The sequence below is a fragment of the Filicampus tigris genome, chromosome 16 (assembly GCF_054856515.1).
Source record: "Filicampus tigris isolate MCC_2025a chromosome 16, RoL_Ftig_1.0, whole genome shotgun sequence".
Classification (NCBI taxonomy): domain Eukaryota; kingdom Metazoa; phylum Chordata; class Actinopteri; order Syngnathiformes; family Syngnathidae; genus Filicampus; species Filicampus tigris.
In genome coordinates this window covers 9559815-9574090 of record NC_141232.1, presented here as the reverse complement: position 1 = coordinate 9574090, position 14276 = coordinate 9559815, and the positions used below count along the sequence as shown (strand labels likewise).

The 14276-nt window shown below is 38.0% G+C and overlaps 3 protein-coding genes across 4 annotated transcripts; all 3 read right to left on the bottom strand.

Moving 5' to 3' along the window:
• Positions 1-67: 67 nt before the first annotated feature.
• antkmt (adenine nucleotide translocase lysine methyltransferase) lies at positions 68-3296 on the bottom strand. Its single transcript, XM_086055567.1, has 6 exons — positions 3153-3296; positions 2057-2247; positions 1852-1956; positions 1389-1529; positions 933-983; positions 68-773 (listed from the first exon to the last, which is right to left on the bottom strand). The coding sequence occupies exons 2-6, from the start codon at positions 2216-2218 to the stop codon at positions 549-551; spliced, it is 684 nt and encodes a 227-aa protein (XP_085911693.1). The 5' UTR covers positions 2219-2247; positions 3153-3296; the 3' UTR covers positions 68-548.
• Positions 3297-3942: 646 nt separating this feature from the next.
• Positions 3943-7770, bottom strand: hirip3 (HIRA interacting protein 3). Its single transcript, XM_086055566.1, has 8 exons — positions 7602-7770; positions 7086-7206; positions 6810-6954; positions 5847-6116; positions 5600-5760; positions 5217-5364; positions 4368-4466; positions 3943-4127 (listed from the first exon to the last, which is right to left on the bottom strand). The coding sequence occupies exons 1-8, from the start codon at positions 7673-7675 to the stop codon at positions 3943-3945; spliced, it is 1203 nt and encodes a 400-aa protein (XP_085911692.1). The 5' UTR covers positions 7676-7770.
• A 491-nt stretch (positions 7771-8261) lies between these two features.
• kctd13 (potassium channel tetramerization domain containing 13) lies at positions 8262-13498 on the bottom strand. Of its 2 annotated transcripts, none has more exons than XM_086056445.1 (7): positions 13083-13498; positions 12296-12556; positions 11352-11521; positions 10984-11070; positions 10686-10738; positions 10118-10313; positions 8262-9458 (listed from the first exon to the last, which is right to left on the bottom strand). In XM_086056445.1, the coding sequence occupies exons 2-7, from the start codon at positions 12531-12533 to the stop codon at positions 9210-9212; spliced, it is 993 nt and encodes a 330-aa protein (XP_085912571.1). In that variant the 5' UTR covers positions 12534-12556; positions 13083-13498; the 3' UTR covers positions 8262-9209. The 2 variants fall into 2 exon arrangements, with proteins under 2 accessions (XP_085912571.1, XP_085912570.1); XM_086056444.1 differs by having other exon boundaries at positions 10984-11073; positions 13083-13496.
• Positions 13499-14276: the final 778 nt, after the last annotated feature.

Below are 14276 nucleotides of genomic sequence, written 5' to 3'. Positions count from 1 at the left end.
GATTTGAAAACAATTACACAATCACAGTGATGTCATGATCATTTAGCTATAACTTTACAGTAACAGATTAAGTAGTCCCACTTCTTTTATTAAACATGCTTATTGAATAAGGTACATTATGACGTGTACAAGCATTGTGTTCCATCTATTATTAAGTGGTAGGTGGCAAGAAACGATTTACAAATATTTTGTTACTGCACTTACGTAGATTTTTCTGGTATTTGACCTTGAACTTTCATAACTAGTCTGCGAGGCATCTTTAAGTTTTGCAAATTGAAAAAGCATGTTATCTGCAATAGGAACAAAATACAAAGAATCTTTGGGTGACCTTTTTCCCTCAAAGAAATGGTCAAACGGACTAATGCGAGCATTTGTGCCTTACACAAACTGGACAATGCAATGATGAAATGTATGTTACCGCAGTCAGACTGACATTGTAAAATGTGGATTTACCCACAATGCATTCATCAAGTTAAAAGTCCTTAAAATACCATATCATAAAATATAGTTCTGCGTGTCCTTTTTCGAGGGCAACCTACTATGATCAATCAAGCGGTGTCTGTTTTTGTTTTATTGTCAAGGTGCCCATCTGGGGACTTCTTATTTTTATTTGGAGTGAGCCGTCTTTGTGCTTTCATGTTGTAAGCCCAGGCTCTGTCCACACCATGTCCCTCAATTCTGCATGGTGTCCAGTCAGGGATGGGGAACCGCCCAGCTACCACCAAGGCATCATCAGGAAGCTCAGCCTCCATTTTCTTCTGCAGTAGCGAAAGCTAAGTGGAAATACATAGCAACGATGGAAGACGATATTAAACACAATTCTGGCAAATACAATTTAATGTCCATTTACAAATTTACCGATACAGATAGAGGAGCCATTTTTGCCTTGAGAGTTTACTTGAAATGTAATTGTTGTGGTTTCTTCTACTTACCACACTAGGAGCTAAAAACACAGTAATATTCTTGCATTCTGTCAAGTCCACCTGCAAGGACAAACAAGGAAGATATTAAATATTTTAAGAAATAAATATTCCCATACAGAAAAGCTTTCGTGATGGAGGGATGTCAGAGTGAAGGCGCACGCAAACAAACAATGCTGCACCTTTTGAGCTAGGGTTGAGGTGTGTGTGTGTTTGGGGGTCAGTGCCTTGCTCAAGGGAACCTCGACTGTAGTAAGGAAGCAAACTAGCATTTAAGAAAAAAATAAGGAGCTAATTTTTTTGTTAGTAGCAGGCCTCGAACCATTCTAATTCCAAATCCTTACAGATGAACTGCTGCCACCCCAAGTTATCAGTCTTTTATCACTCTTTATATGTATAACAACATCGTACTCTTGTGTAATTTTGAGTTTTTTGATTTGATGTATCCTAATTTAAGAAATGCCAAACCTTCCATAAATCTTCTCTTCGGTAGGACACGTTACCATGAAGACCCGCTCTCCACGCATGGAAGCGGGCCAAGCGAACCAGCCAGGGGTTAAGCTCATAGCCAACAGCAGAAGTGAAGCCTTGTCGGTGCGCCTCCAAGACCTTCATTGAAAGATTTCAAAGACAATACGGTAATTAAACCTATTTCTCATTAGTGTGAGCAAATGCACTGCTGTGCTGTGAAGTGGCGAAGCAAAAAACATTTACCTCTCACTCTCAGACTGGTTGTGTGAGTCAGGTTTTTTTTGCATGTGAAGTGTTAAGTTTATTGGTAGTGTGAGGTATTTGGATGCATGCGAGAGGTTTTGTTTTTGGCAAGTGTGACAGCTGTGATCGTTATTGTTATACAGCACTTTGCTTCAGTTTTGGTTCATTACTCAAGTCCTCTAGAAATGAAGCAGATTTTCTGGTACGATGCACTTACAATGCGACCGTCACCGGATCCTAAATCCACAAGGACCCCTTTTCGACCTCTCAGCAATGTTATGACATTGCGCACTTGGGCACTACTGGCAGGTATGTATGGTACCTGGGGGACATATTCAAGAATAGAAAAACAGTGATGTCTCTCAATCCTCGGTACATACTGTACTACTGTAATGAACAATATACAGTCGACTAGACCATACCTGTAACCTCAATGGGACTTTTCGAAAGCCTGGCTGGAGGATGCCTACCCACATAGCGTAAACAGCGAGACCAGTTCCAGCAGCAATCTGAGCAAGATCCCAACTTCGGAGTTCCCTTGTCTTGAGCTCAGCAAATGCATCGTCTGGGGCATCATCATCCATTTCTACCTAACAGCATTTTTCTTGTCACCCTGAGTGAAGAATCAGTATCTTGTTTTAATGACATTTAGTGGACGTGACGAATAATTTTTTTTTTTTTTTTACAAGTGAAAGATTTATCATACAGGAATGAAGATTGAATTATTTTTTGTTTTGAACATAAAAATATATATACATATTTGGAATGGAGTAGGAAGAATCGAAATTTACTCATACCCCCATTTCTCCTTTATACCTTTTATGAACACAAATATACCTGTACTGTAGTACTAATCATAAGTTGGAAATGATATACAGTATAACCATGCTTATTTTTATGTATACTACTTGTTCATAACAGTAAGATATCTTGGATTTTAATGAAAAGATCGACAAGTACCATAAACAACAAAAACAGCCATAAAAGACAAATACATAAAATAAAATATACCGAGACCTATATACATTTATTTTGTCCCATAAAATATACTATATATTGAATCTACAGCCTCTTCATATTTTGTAAAGACCATTTGTTTTTAAATTGTGATGGTTTTAGATATTGTTTCGGCTCTGTTCCATGTAGTCCGACTCCATTTGATATTCACAATATGCATCTGCATTTTTGGATCCTGACATTTGTCATGTCTTCATTTATCACCCCACTTTTTTTTTCTTTTGATTATGCTATATTCATTGCCTAAAATGTTTTTCATATAAACGTTTATTGTAATTATGACGGTTCATCAGCATAGATAGTGAGACTACGGGTTACGTTTGTGTCGTAAGAAAAGAATAAACAGATGAGTAACTATGTGCAGGTAATGAGTACAAAAAGAGCAGATGTACTAATGAGTTGGTATCTGTTAGAATAAAAACGGTGCAAAAAAACAACACAACAACCTACAAATATAGAACAACTTTACTCATTTGTAACTGAATGAAAAAACAAAGTTACCTCAATACAGTAAATGTGACAGAAGGGCTGTCAGTCTGGTGCCTTGTATGTATTTTTCCTCGAATGTAGTTTTTAAAATCAATCTAAGTTCGCATGTAAAAACAGTACATTTCATCTCCACTGACCTCCCGGTATGCGGACACATTAGGCAGACGGACAAGTCCGCGTGTAAATAATTCCGTATACGCAACATATTCCGGTACGTTCACATTACTGCATGTATGTACCTGTACATGTTTCTGCTTCTCTTTGGAACGTCAATCATTTTTATCGTATTGAAAGGCCTGAGAAGTAAGGGATGCGTACCCCGGTCCTTCTTTACATGGGAATTTAAAAAAAAAAAAAAAAAGTGCAGCGCTGTAACATACAAATATTTGATGTATACATTCTTATTAAAAATTGTGGAAACTTCTAAGGTCACCACCCCTTGAAAAACAGCTGCTTCTTGGGTACAGATCAATTTGAAGGACAAACAATATACATTATTAAAAAAATAACATTTATTTATATGTTGAACTGTGAAGACACCGATTATGTCAATTATATCTCAATTACTATTGACTTGACAAGGTAAGAAATATCAAATATTAAACACTATTTTTTTTTAATAAATCTCTGAAATTGCTGACATTTCCAAATGGTCACTTTTACAACATTCATAGGAAATTACGATGTCCGTAGTGCTTCCCTGCGGTAATATATAAAACAGACTCGTACTTGAACAAAAACTTAATTTGAAATAACTTCAAAGCATTCTCTCTTTGAGAGCATTTGCATTAAGAGCTATGCCTCAGTCGCTGTCGGCATCATCACTGATGATTCCCTTCAGGTTGGCCCAATTTGATGCCCTTCCATGTACTGGCCGCACGTCTTCCTCTTCGCTCTCAGAAACCAAGTTCAGCGGTTGTTGGAATGTATGGAGCGGGGATTCATGTTGTTGCTGTTGTGCAAAGGCTCCTCTTCGTTTGGGTCGACCTGAGTAAAAGGAATCATCCATAATCAATAGTTCTGTGTTGTGTGTAATTATTGCATTATTACTATGTCGCAACTCGAAGAATTCACTGCTTTTATGCAAATCTTAGGTATATTTAGCTATGAGTACATAATCAAAATCCATTTTAAAAAGCTTCATTGAATTTAGTTTTACATACACATTGGCCCGGAAATCAAATTTAAGTAATCGATTGGCGACTAAGAAATAATCTTACTAATCACCTTGACAATCAATGATGTTGCTAACATCCAGTTCAGCAACTTCCCGAGCTTCTTCTTTCTTCAGACGTACCTTTTTGCATTTTTTGATGGATGGCTGACCTGTGTAAAAGACAGTCATGTGTGCTATTTGAGTCAATACAAACAGTTCTTTGACATTCGTGTATAAATGAAATCTGCCACATTAATGATTTAAAATAAATCATTATACAAAGTACTTGTCGAACAAAGTTCAGTTCTACACAATACTAGTACCAGATTTGGAGACATTGGTATGAATACCTCTTGCATGATGCTTACATAACCAAATACGTTTATCTTGGTCTCATCAGACCACAGGGCATGATTCTAGTCACGCATATCCTCAAATCTGCACATCTTCACCAAACCATTTGAAGCTTTTGTTGCGAAACATCTTGAGAAAAGGTCTTCTTCTGGGAAGACAGACATGAATACCAAATACGTAGATTCAGTGTGGGGTGCCTGATCACTGACAGGCTCACCAGAACCCTTTCAACTTCAGCAGCAATGCTGGCAACACCCATACATCAACTTTCCAAAGACATCCTCTGGTTGTGGGACGTTGAGCAATGTACGCTCATCTAGTAAAGCATGGTGTCAATGCAAAATAAGCTGCAAAAACAAAAAGACGGTTCTGACAAGGGTGTAATGTCTCTTGCACAAACACTGCATTTCTGCTACATACTTAGAGACACCACTTGTGGCTAATTCGTTTTATTGGCGACTTGATATTAGGTATGCTGTTGGCCTCTTGAACTTGAGTTTGCAAATAAAGCTTATCACAACATAAGCCATGTTAAACGGTGTTAAAGTTCGTACCCCCCCACTGACCGTGAACGCCAAGATCTTCCAGCTCCTTCTTTAGTACAGCCATCATGGAGCGAACGGAGCGACATTCACCGAGGAGCTTCTTGTAATTGCGTCTCTCGCCACAGAGAGAAATGTAGCGTTTCAGCTTCACGACTGCTTTGTCGTCTTCCTGTATGAAGAGTAAGAGGTATGAGATGGATTGCAAAGAACTTTGGGCAACTGTTGATTTAGATGTGAAATATATATAAAGTTGGTAGATTAGTTTGTCATGACAAATGTTGACATGATAAGTAATTAAACACTAGAAACTAAAAGCAAAAGTCGTAGGTAACAAAACAAAAGAAAATAAAAGGGTAGCTGTACTATTATCAGTGACAAGTTTTGTCTGATTACTCAAAGATCACCTTGTGTTTTTTTGCGGCACCGCCTTTGTCTTTTTTGGTCGACTCCTTTGTTTTGACTGCCTTTTTGGGGGTTTTGGGCTCGTACTCATCATTCAAAGATGGCAAAGATGATGAATCCGAATCTGCTTGGTTTGTTTCCTTTTTTGCCACGTTGTTTTCTTCTGTGTTCCGCAACAGAGATTGATACATACTAAATAGCATTAAGAGCAATGAATATTAGTAAAATATAAAGTTTACAATTTTTCACCTTTTTCACTTTCATCAGATGACTGAGAGCTGTCACGCTTGGTCAAGTCGCTTTTATCCTCATCATCACTCTGATCTGTTTCCTTTTTTGCCATGTTCGTTTTCATCTCTGTCTGTCTGTCTTTATCTTCAGAGTCTTCTTCATACTTTCCATTTTTCTGTTGTGGTGATTTTCTCATTTCCTGCTTTTCATCCCCTGATCCAGTTTTATTTTGCTCTTCCTCTTCACTCCCCACACTTTCTGTTGTCTTGTTCTCTTCATCCTCAGATTCTGCAACAGAGTGCAACAAGAAATAATTCTTTGGCAAAAAAAACCCCATAATAACATTTGTGCTCAAAGCACTCAGTGATGTGAATAGTGAAAATCTGTGAGACTGATGACCCAATTTTAATCCATTCACTGCCATTTTTCACTGACATTTTCAGACCCTCTTTTACCCTAAAGTTTGAAAAAAATAGAAAAAAATATACGGTAAATACATTCCTGGGATTAAATGGCTGGCCTGTGAAAAGACAAATATGTACTTGGCAGTGAAAGAGTTAATTGTAACTGCCTAGAGATGTCACAAGATGGTGGCAAAGGACATTTGTCTAAATCTACCACACTCACTTCAAATTGTTTTCATGGCACCAAGATGCCTCCAGGTGTCAAGAAGTACAAAAAAAAAAAAAAACAGCAAAAAGACAAGATTTTCAGTAAATGAGAGGATAGGCTAAAGTAAATTTCCTAAACTGGGAGAATTTGCAACTGCAGAAGTGTCAATATGCAAGGCATCCCTGTAACAAGCTGGGAGAGGGGAGCAGACCACGCCTTCTTCAATCACTACAAGATTAATGAATCCATCCATTATCCAAACAGTTAATTCTCACAGAAAGGAAATATAAATATATATTTAAATAAAATCTACACAAAATGGGCCGGGCTTTTTAAAACAGGTGCTACTATTGTCAACAACAAACTCACCAGACTTGGAGCTCCCATGACGGCTGTATTTTATTCGCTTGGATGGAACTTCATTTTCGCTCTCACTTGAAGTGTCATTTTCCTTCTCTCTTTTTCTTTTGTTTTGGACGTCTTCAGCCTCTGACTCACCACCACTTTTGTTCTCCTTGAGAAAATAAAATATTTGTTTGTCATCCTGGACTGATTTGTTTAAGCATCCATCCATCCCATTATCCAATACGTTTATCCTCCCAAAACACACAATTAAATGAAAATAACATGCATTTAAAAATATACCTGCATTTTTATCAGCTCCTCTTGCACCACTTGTTTCAGTAGACTTTTGGCAGAAGCACTGAGCGAGTCACTTCCCACCATGGCCAAATATCGCTTTTTCAAAATTCCCAAAGTCAGTGAGCTGAATAACACACACATGCAAGAAACATGAATTACACAAAATAAAGCTTAGAAAGAAACGTATCTATTAGTTCATCAACTACAATGAGTAACCAGCGGGTGTCGCCCATGATCTACAGCTGCCACCGCTGGTACCTGACTTCGCCAAACTTGCTACCTGGTGCTACAAGTAAGACGTCGATGTTGTCATAATTATCACGTCTACATTTGTGATGTGTGGGTTTTTTTTTCCCTCATCGGCTTTCGCTTACATTTGAATCATTCTGAAAGACCGAGGGTGCTGCCTGCCCTAGTTGCTTATGCTTGCACGAGCGACAGTTTTTATAAGCGTGACCAACTACTACACACTACTGGCTCACAATACCTCTAAATACCTACAGGTTTCGGCAAGTTTACCTTAAATCTTGCTCTGCACGAAGCTGACCGCGGACAAACCGGCGTATACTTTTCAATTCACTTTCACGCATCATTGTCAGTACTGGCGGCAACAATAAAGCGGATGTGACGCAAAATTACATCCGGTATAAATAAAGCGCACTTCTGTACAGTACACGCTCACAAAGTGAACAAGTACATAGCCTGTTCAAATGCCATTTCTTTTATATTCATATACACATATATTACTATGTATGTATATATATATATATATATATATATATATATATATATATATATATATATATATATATATATATATATTGATATCTATCTACCTATCTTGCCATTTCAAATACCTCAATTATTATTATTAGTCCAATTTTTTTGGTCGTGTCACCAGCGGTGGTTAAAAACAGTAAAAAGCCAATTTTGACGATCGAAGTAAGGAATAGGAAGTAGTACTGTACAGCCGAGTTCAAATGTAGGGAGTCAAATTAAATAGTCAGAAAAAATGAACAATCAAGTACACTGCTGATACAAGAAAAATCTACTTAACAGCAAACTACAGTCACAAGGTCTTGGTATTTTCAGAGTCGGATGTTTTTCCTGTAAATTGTGGACGAGTTTATTTAAGTAAATAAATAAATAAGTACAGAGACAATATGCCTAAAAAGCAAATTGGATTTCTTGATTTATTCAGAACATTTCTCACCACAGTCGGACGGAAGTTGGAAGGTAAAGTAGTGCATCATGTTATTGGGTAATTATTAAAAAGGAGACAGACACTAAGATTTAGGTGCGCACAAAACATCTGAGAATACTCTCAAGTAATTGAAATTGGGGAAGGGATGGGGTATAAAAAACCTAAAAACCTTGGATGTATTAACATCAACTGCTAGACCAATAACTTGGAACAAGTATCAGTGGTTTGGTATAAGACATGAAGAAAAGTGAAAAATCATGGCTCAGAATAAGATACAACGCAATCACCATCAAACCAACTTAAATAAAACAATTAAGTCATTAAAAAATCTGATGTGTGCTATAGAGTGCAAATGTATACCCACTTGAACATGTGTTAACACTGGGATCGCATACAATAGTTAAATACATGACAATAAATTAGGTTCATAAATTAATTAAAAAGACATCCCAAAGCGACAGCAGAAATAATTTAAATATGGAAAATTAGAGCTGCCCAACAATCTCATCCTCAGACAACGTCCCCGAAAAATGGTTACGCAGGCTATTCCAGTGTTAACATATCTAAGCTAAACTTGAGAAACCACCTCATCTATTCATGAAAAGTTGGACAACCTGACAAAATACAAGCAGATCGAGCCTGAAAAAAAGTGTTCCCATAACGTCAAACACAGCGGAGGCTGCCAGTGCATATCATCAACACCCACATCAAAAGAAGGCGAAGAATTATTGAAGTCTTATTTATGCCAGTGTCGTGTCCCAGGCTATTTCTCCTATTTGAAAACTGTACACATTTATCTTGTAAACATCTTCACCTTTCTCCAGTTACACCTTAATTTGGGCAGTGACATGATGTGAGTAATGACAATAAAGATATTGTCATCCAACAGGTTGTTGCGGCGAGTTTTTTTTGTCTTCACATTGTTAATCCTTGTACACAGTTTGCTGGCCGTGCCCTCTTTCATCATGCATTATGTGCCTCCTGACGTGGATCCTCCTCACTCGCCTGTCCCCTCCCACTGCGCCCTCCTCCTCTGATTGGCCAGTGCCCACCGAGGAACCAGGCCCTCGAGAATCTAAGAGGTGGAAGCCTCCGGGACCGGACCTTCGGCCAGTCTCGTAAATGAGGATATTAAGAGTTTCTTCAAAAATCCGAGCCTCTGGAAACTCAACCTGAAATCACAAACGTGAGGGCGGGAGTGAGAGAGCGCGTGAGCATAAACACTCAAGTGGGTATTCTGGTTTAGGAATGAGGTAATTGCACTTCATGAATATGTTTTGATCAGCTCCAACGAAACAAAATTGTTCCAACAGTTACGACTCCAAACATCCTCACATTATTCCACACATTTGTAGCATCTCGGGCGATTTATTGCTAGATTAGGTTTGTATTTTTTAATCAAACCATATAATTAAGGATGCACCGATACATCTTTAGTAGTACCCATTCTTGATTATGCAATTGCGTCTTGCAATTGTGTTGAAAATGTGTTTTATTTTAACCAAATAAAAATATAAAACACAAACATTTCTGGAACATGGCATACATTTCACTCGAACACTTTTTGGAGTAAAAATCCATTGCATGTTTTTTCTAACTGTCTTGCCACACATTTCATTTCACAAAGAAGAAATAAGAGACAAAGATCAAGGTAGAGTCTCGTGAATAAACACGTGGGATACCATGATATCGCTGTGTGTCAACTACAAAATACAGTGAGTAAAAATAAATACAATGCTGCCTCTTAAGAATGTCATCATTTATTAAGATGTGATTATCGGTGCCTCACAACGTTGTTCATGTTTCCAATTAATCACTTTCTGATGCTTACTTTGGTCTGCTTCTTCTCTGTGGCATAGACGATGGACGTGCAGCATACTTCGGCTATCTTACGACCTTCGCCGTAAAAAGACCAGCAGCAAATCTCATCCCCCAGAACATCTTTGACAAACAGGACCCGGCCATTGAAGCGGAGTACAAGTTTGTCAAAAAGTTCGATGTTCTTCAACAAGTTGTCATCTGAATTGCTGGTCAAACAAAAAGATAGTTATTGTGTGTTATCCTGACCTCCGCCAAGGAGATGTTTTGTTTTGATGGACTGTATGTAAGTAGGATTGGGCAAAATCTACTACCCTATTTCTATGAAACTTTGTGAAGGGGTAGTTCATGCTCTAAGAAGGAACAGAGGAATAAAGGTGGCCATTCTGGAACTCTGAATACACAGTACATGGAAATTGGAATTCAAAGAAGGATTATTTTACTGTGATGGAGATCTGCACACTACTGTCATTTCATTTAAGTTAAAAGCCAATAAAAAAAAAAAAAAACACTGATATCTTAAAATGAATGGTGGTCAATGCCTGATTAGTAATTGTGTTTCAGAGGCAAAGCCATTTTACCTGGTATACGAGTACTTGTTATTTCCCCTGTTGTTCTGCAATTTAACCACCGGCTGGAGGATAAGAAAACAATTAATTAAAATAAACAGGGGTATTTCCTGAAATGTGATAGTTGTGAAGGTACAAGGTATCTGCGCCAAGCCAGCAAAATATCAAACGATGCGATGTCTAAACCCTTGACTGCCGTGTCACCGCTGTGTTTTGAGGCCTTTGTTTTAGCACCTTGACTCTCCTGTCAGACCAGTATCATCTCGCTAATTTATTAAACAATATTGAGTAGATAAGCAACACAATGTACCTTTCTGCAGGTAGCAATCATCCTCTGCTCCTCTTTGGCTGACGTGATCATTGGGATGCGACATACACTTTCAAATATGTCCTTTTGCTTCTAAAGGCAGACATTAGTAACATTTAATTATTTGGTTGAAAGCACCGACTGAATGCAAATTTAATCCCATAGCTGAGTAACGCTACTAATATAGTCATCCAAGAATGTTGATTGAAATTTAAATCAATCAACTCAAAAAAGTACAAGTGCATTAAAAGTAGATCATACTCAAAGGTAGAAAAATAATTGATATAAAGTTATGATATCAGATGATTCTATAGTTAAATCATCCTACGACAATTTTCGAGTTTCAAGCAAAAAGAAACAACATGCCTTACCTGCATGGCAGTGTGGCAGTGCTGGATGAGGCCCTGGACCCTGTAGTATTGGGCCTCTTTCAGGATCTCATCAAGTTCTCTGTGGTCATCAGGGAGCGGTACCGAGCCATCCCGCAGGAAGTTCAAAATGAGCCCAAAATGTCGACCACTTCGATCTAAAATCACCCAGCCTGATGCAGAAAGTTAAGTGCAATCAGCCATTTGAATTATCTGTCGTGATGCAACAAAAATTCAACCAAATGTTTTTAAAAACTGAGACGATTGTCCCTCATTAACTAAACATTGCATCGCGCCATTGCTCGTGTCACATATCAACTGTCTCTGTGGTGCAGTTCTTACTATCGCCACATATGTGCATGGCGTGCTTTAGGTTAGGTTTCAAGTGGGATTAAAGTCAATTATGACCAACATTGTTGCTTTTCCTAACTTTGCAGATGCAATCGCGATCATGAATGGTCCTTCCCAAGCGCCTTTCCACCCGCCCCTACACTACTTGTGTATTCTCTTCAGCTAAATGTGTATATTTAAAGTAAAATAATAACGGAATGACAGAAACAGAGGATTAAATTTTTAATCGGCAGTGCAGTAAATTATCGCCCCCCAATGATTTTTTTTAGGTTTTCAAGATACAGTACTATAACCCATTTTGGTGTTTAGCATTGGTTTCATTTTCCTATTTCAGCCAAAAATTTCGATTTCATTGCATCCCGAATTATCAGGAAGAGAAAAGTGGCAATAGCTTTGTCACAGGGCCTTGGGATTGGCGGTTACGGTTCGACTCCTACTGCAGACAAAAAGAAATTGCAATTCGTTGGTCTCATGAGGTGTCACGTATGACGGTGACTTTAACTGTGGGGAGATTTTTGCAGAAATTTTTGCTTGCACTCTAATTGCATGACTTTGAAAGTTAGCATCAGAGGTAAACATTTAAATGCTCTACTCACCGTCTGAGTCAATGTTCACCTCCGTTCCTCCATTGCAAATGCTGTGCAGCAGGCTTTCCTCCTTGGTCAGTGTCTGGACAGTTGTATAATGAAGTGAGCCACCCACATTCAACTTGACATATTTGCTTCCCAACAGACCCTGATGTCTGTCTTCAAGAGTGCTCTGGAAAACAGGCTGGGAAACAGCAGACTGGGCAGAGTTTGCAGCATGACTGCCGACTGACGCCTCAGCAGACATGGGATTGATCGGTTCTTTTCCGACTGGAATACAACAGGCAGACAGTTTTTATGCAACAGAATGGAACACGGCGGGATTGACTGCTTTGTCAAATCAGCTGTTTTTTAGGGTTCACTCAAATGAAAATAGCGTGGAACATTCACGTCTCTTGAAAAACTCTTGGGATTTATATGAAGAGATCGATATGTGAATTGGTATCATAAATGGATGGATGGATGTTTCTTTGATACTGACAAAAGTATTGAACAACTAAACAATCTCCATTTTAAGCAAACAATAAATCGTACCCACATTTTTTAAATTAGATCATCTATCTTCTACAAATGTCAATTGGACACTCTTTTTATGTTACCTGTGCTTTGACCATGACATTTAAATTACGTAGTCTTGAAATATGCCATACATAACTCTGAATATTATGTACGAGTCAACACACAGAGACGCTACTCTGCTGCAGATGCTGCTGCAACAAGACAACATGACACAGCAGTTCGTCCGGTCGGAAATCATCATTTCGTAGTTGTATTATTAATGATAAATTGTACTTACAACACGGAACATCAAAAGGATCTGACGAATAGAAGTATCCTTTGAAAACTTTAATTGCGTAATTACTAATCGGCCGGCGAACAAAACACAACCCACGCTCGTGTGGACAAGGCAAACCTTTCTAGTTGATCGAGAGCGCAGCTAATGTGAGACAATTCATTTTATGTTAGTTAGCATAGCTAATCCAAATAGCAACATTGACTAGTCCATTTTGCTTCGCGAATTCTTGTTTTTACATTCGTTTTGCTGACGACATACGACTTAAAAATGAGACATTATAAAAATAAATCTTTACAAATATAGTCACTCAGTGAATTGTTTGCCATTAGGATTTTTCATTGTTAATCTTAGCAGCTAACTGGGTCACTCGGTAAGGAAGCCTCGACGGCTTCCGGTATTTTCTTCTTCTACTACTTCTATATCGCGTCTCAAAAAGGATATATGACACGTTACTGCCCTCTGTCGAATTAAACACTCATAACACTCAGACTCTTCTATTTGTCTACCTCAGTTTTTCCCAATCTTTATTGAGCCAAGCAAACATGATTTTACATCATGGAAAAAGCATTATGCCACCATTGTTTGTTTAGTTCCTTGTTGATTTGAAATGTATGGTAGTGGTACAACGAAAAGTACATTTGTTTGGACAAATATAATGATGACAACAAAAATAGCTCATAAGAGTTTAATTTAAAAGCGTATACCTAGTCATTGAACTCAACATTTGTCTGCAAGACAACTGTGCTAACCACATGCCACCACGCTGTCTTGCCCACAATCAAGTCATGCTCATAGAATTTTTATCATTGTAAATATGACATCACAACAGATTTTACGCCATTCAACAGAGACTTTATTTCCAGTTCAGCAATAAAATTACTGCCTTCAAAAGAATGTACTTACTCATAAATGAAGCAAAGAAATGCTACCGATAATTACATCTACCACGCAAAGTCTCCAACAGCTCCCATTTGGCACAGTTGAATGAGCCAAACAATCCGTTTTAAATAAATACATAATGCATTACAGCAAACAGCCAGGGTTGTAATTTTTCATCAACATAGTGCATACAACATCAAATTTGATATGTCAATAACTATAATGATAATGGCAAGATTGAGCAGAAGCAATATAATTTACAATCAGTGCATGCCATAAGCATAATGACATTCATGTCCTCACCTTCCCATGTAC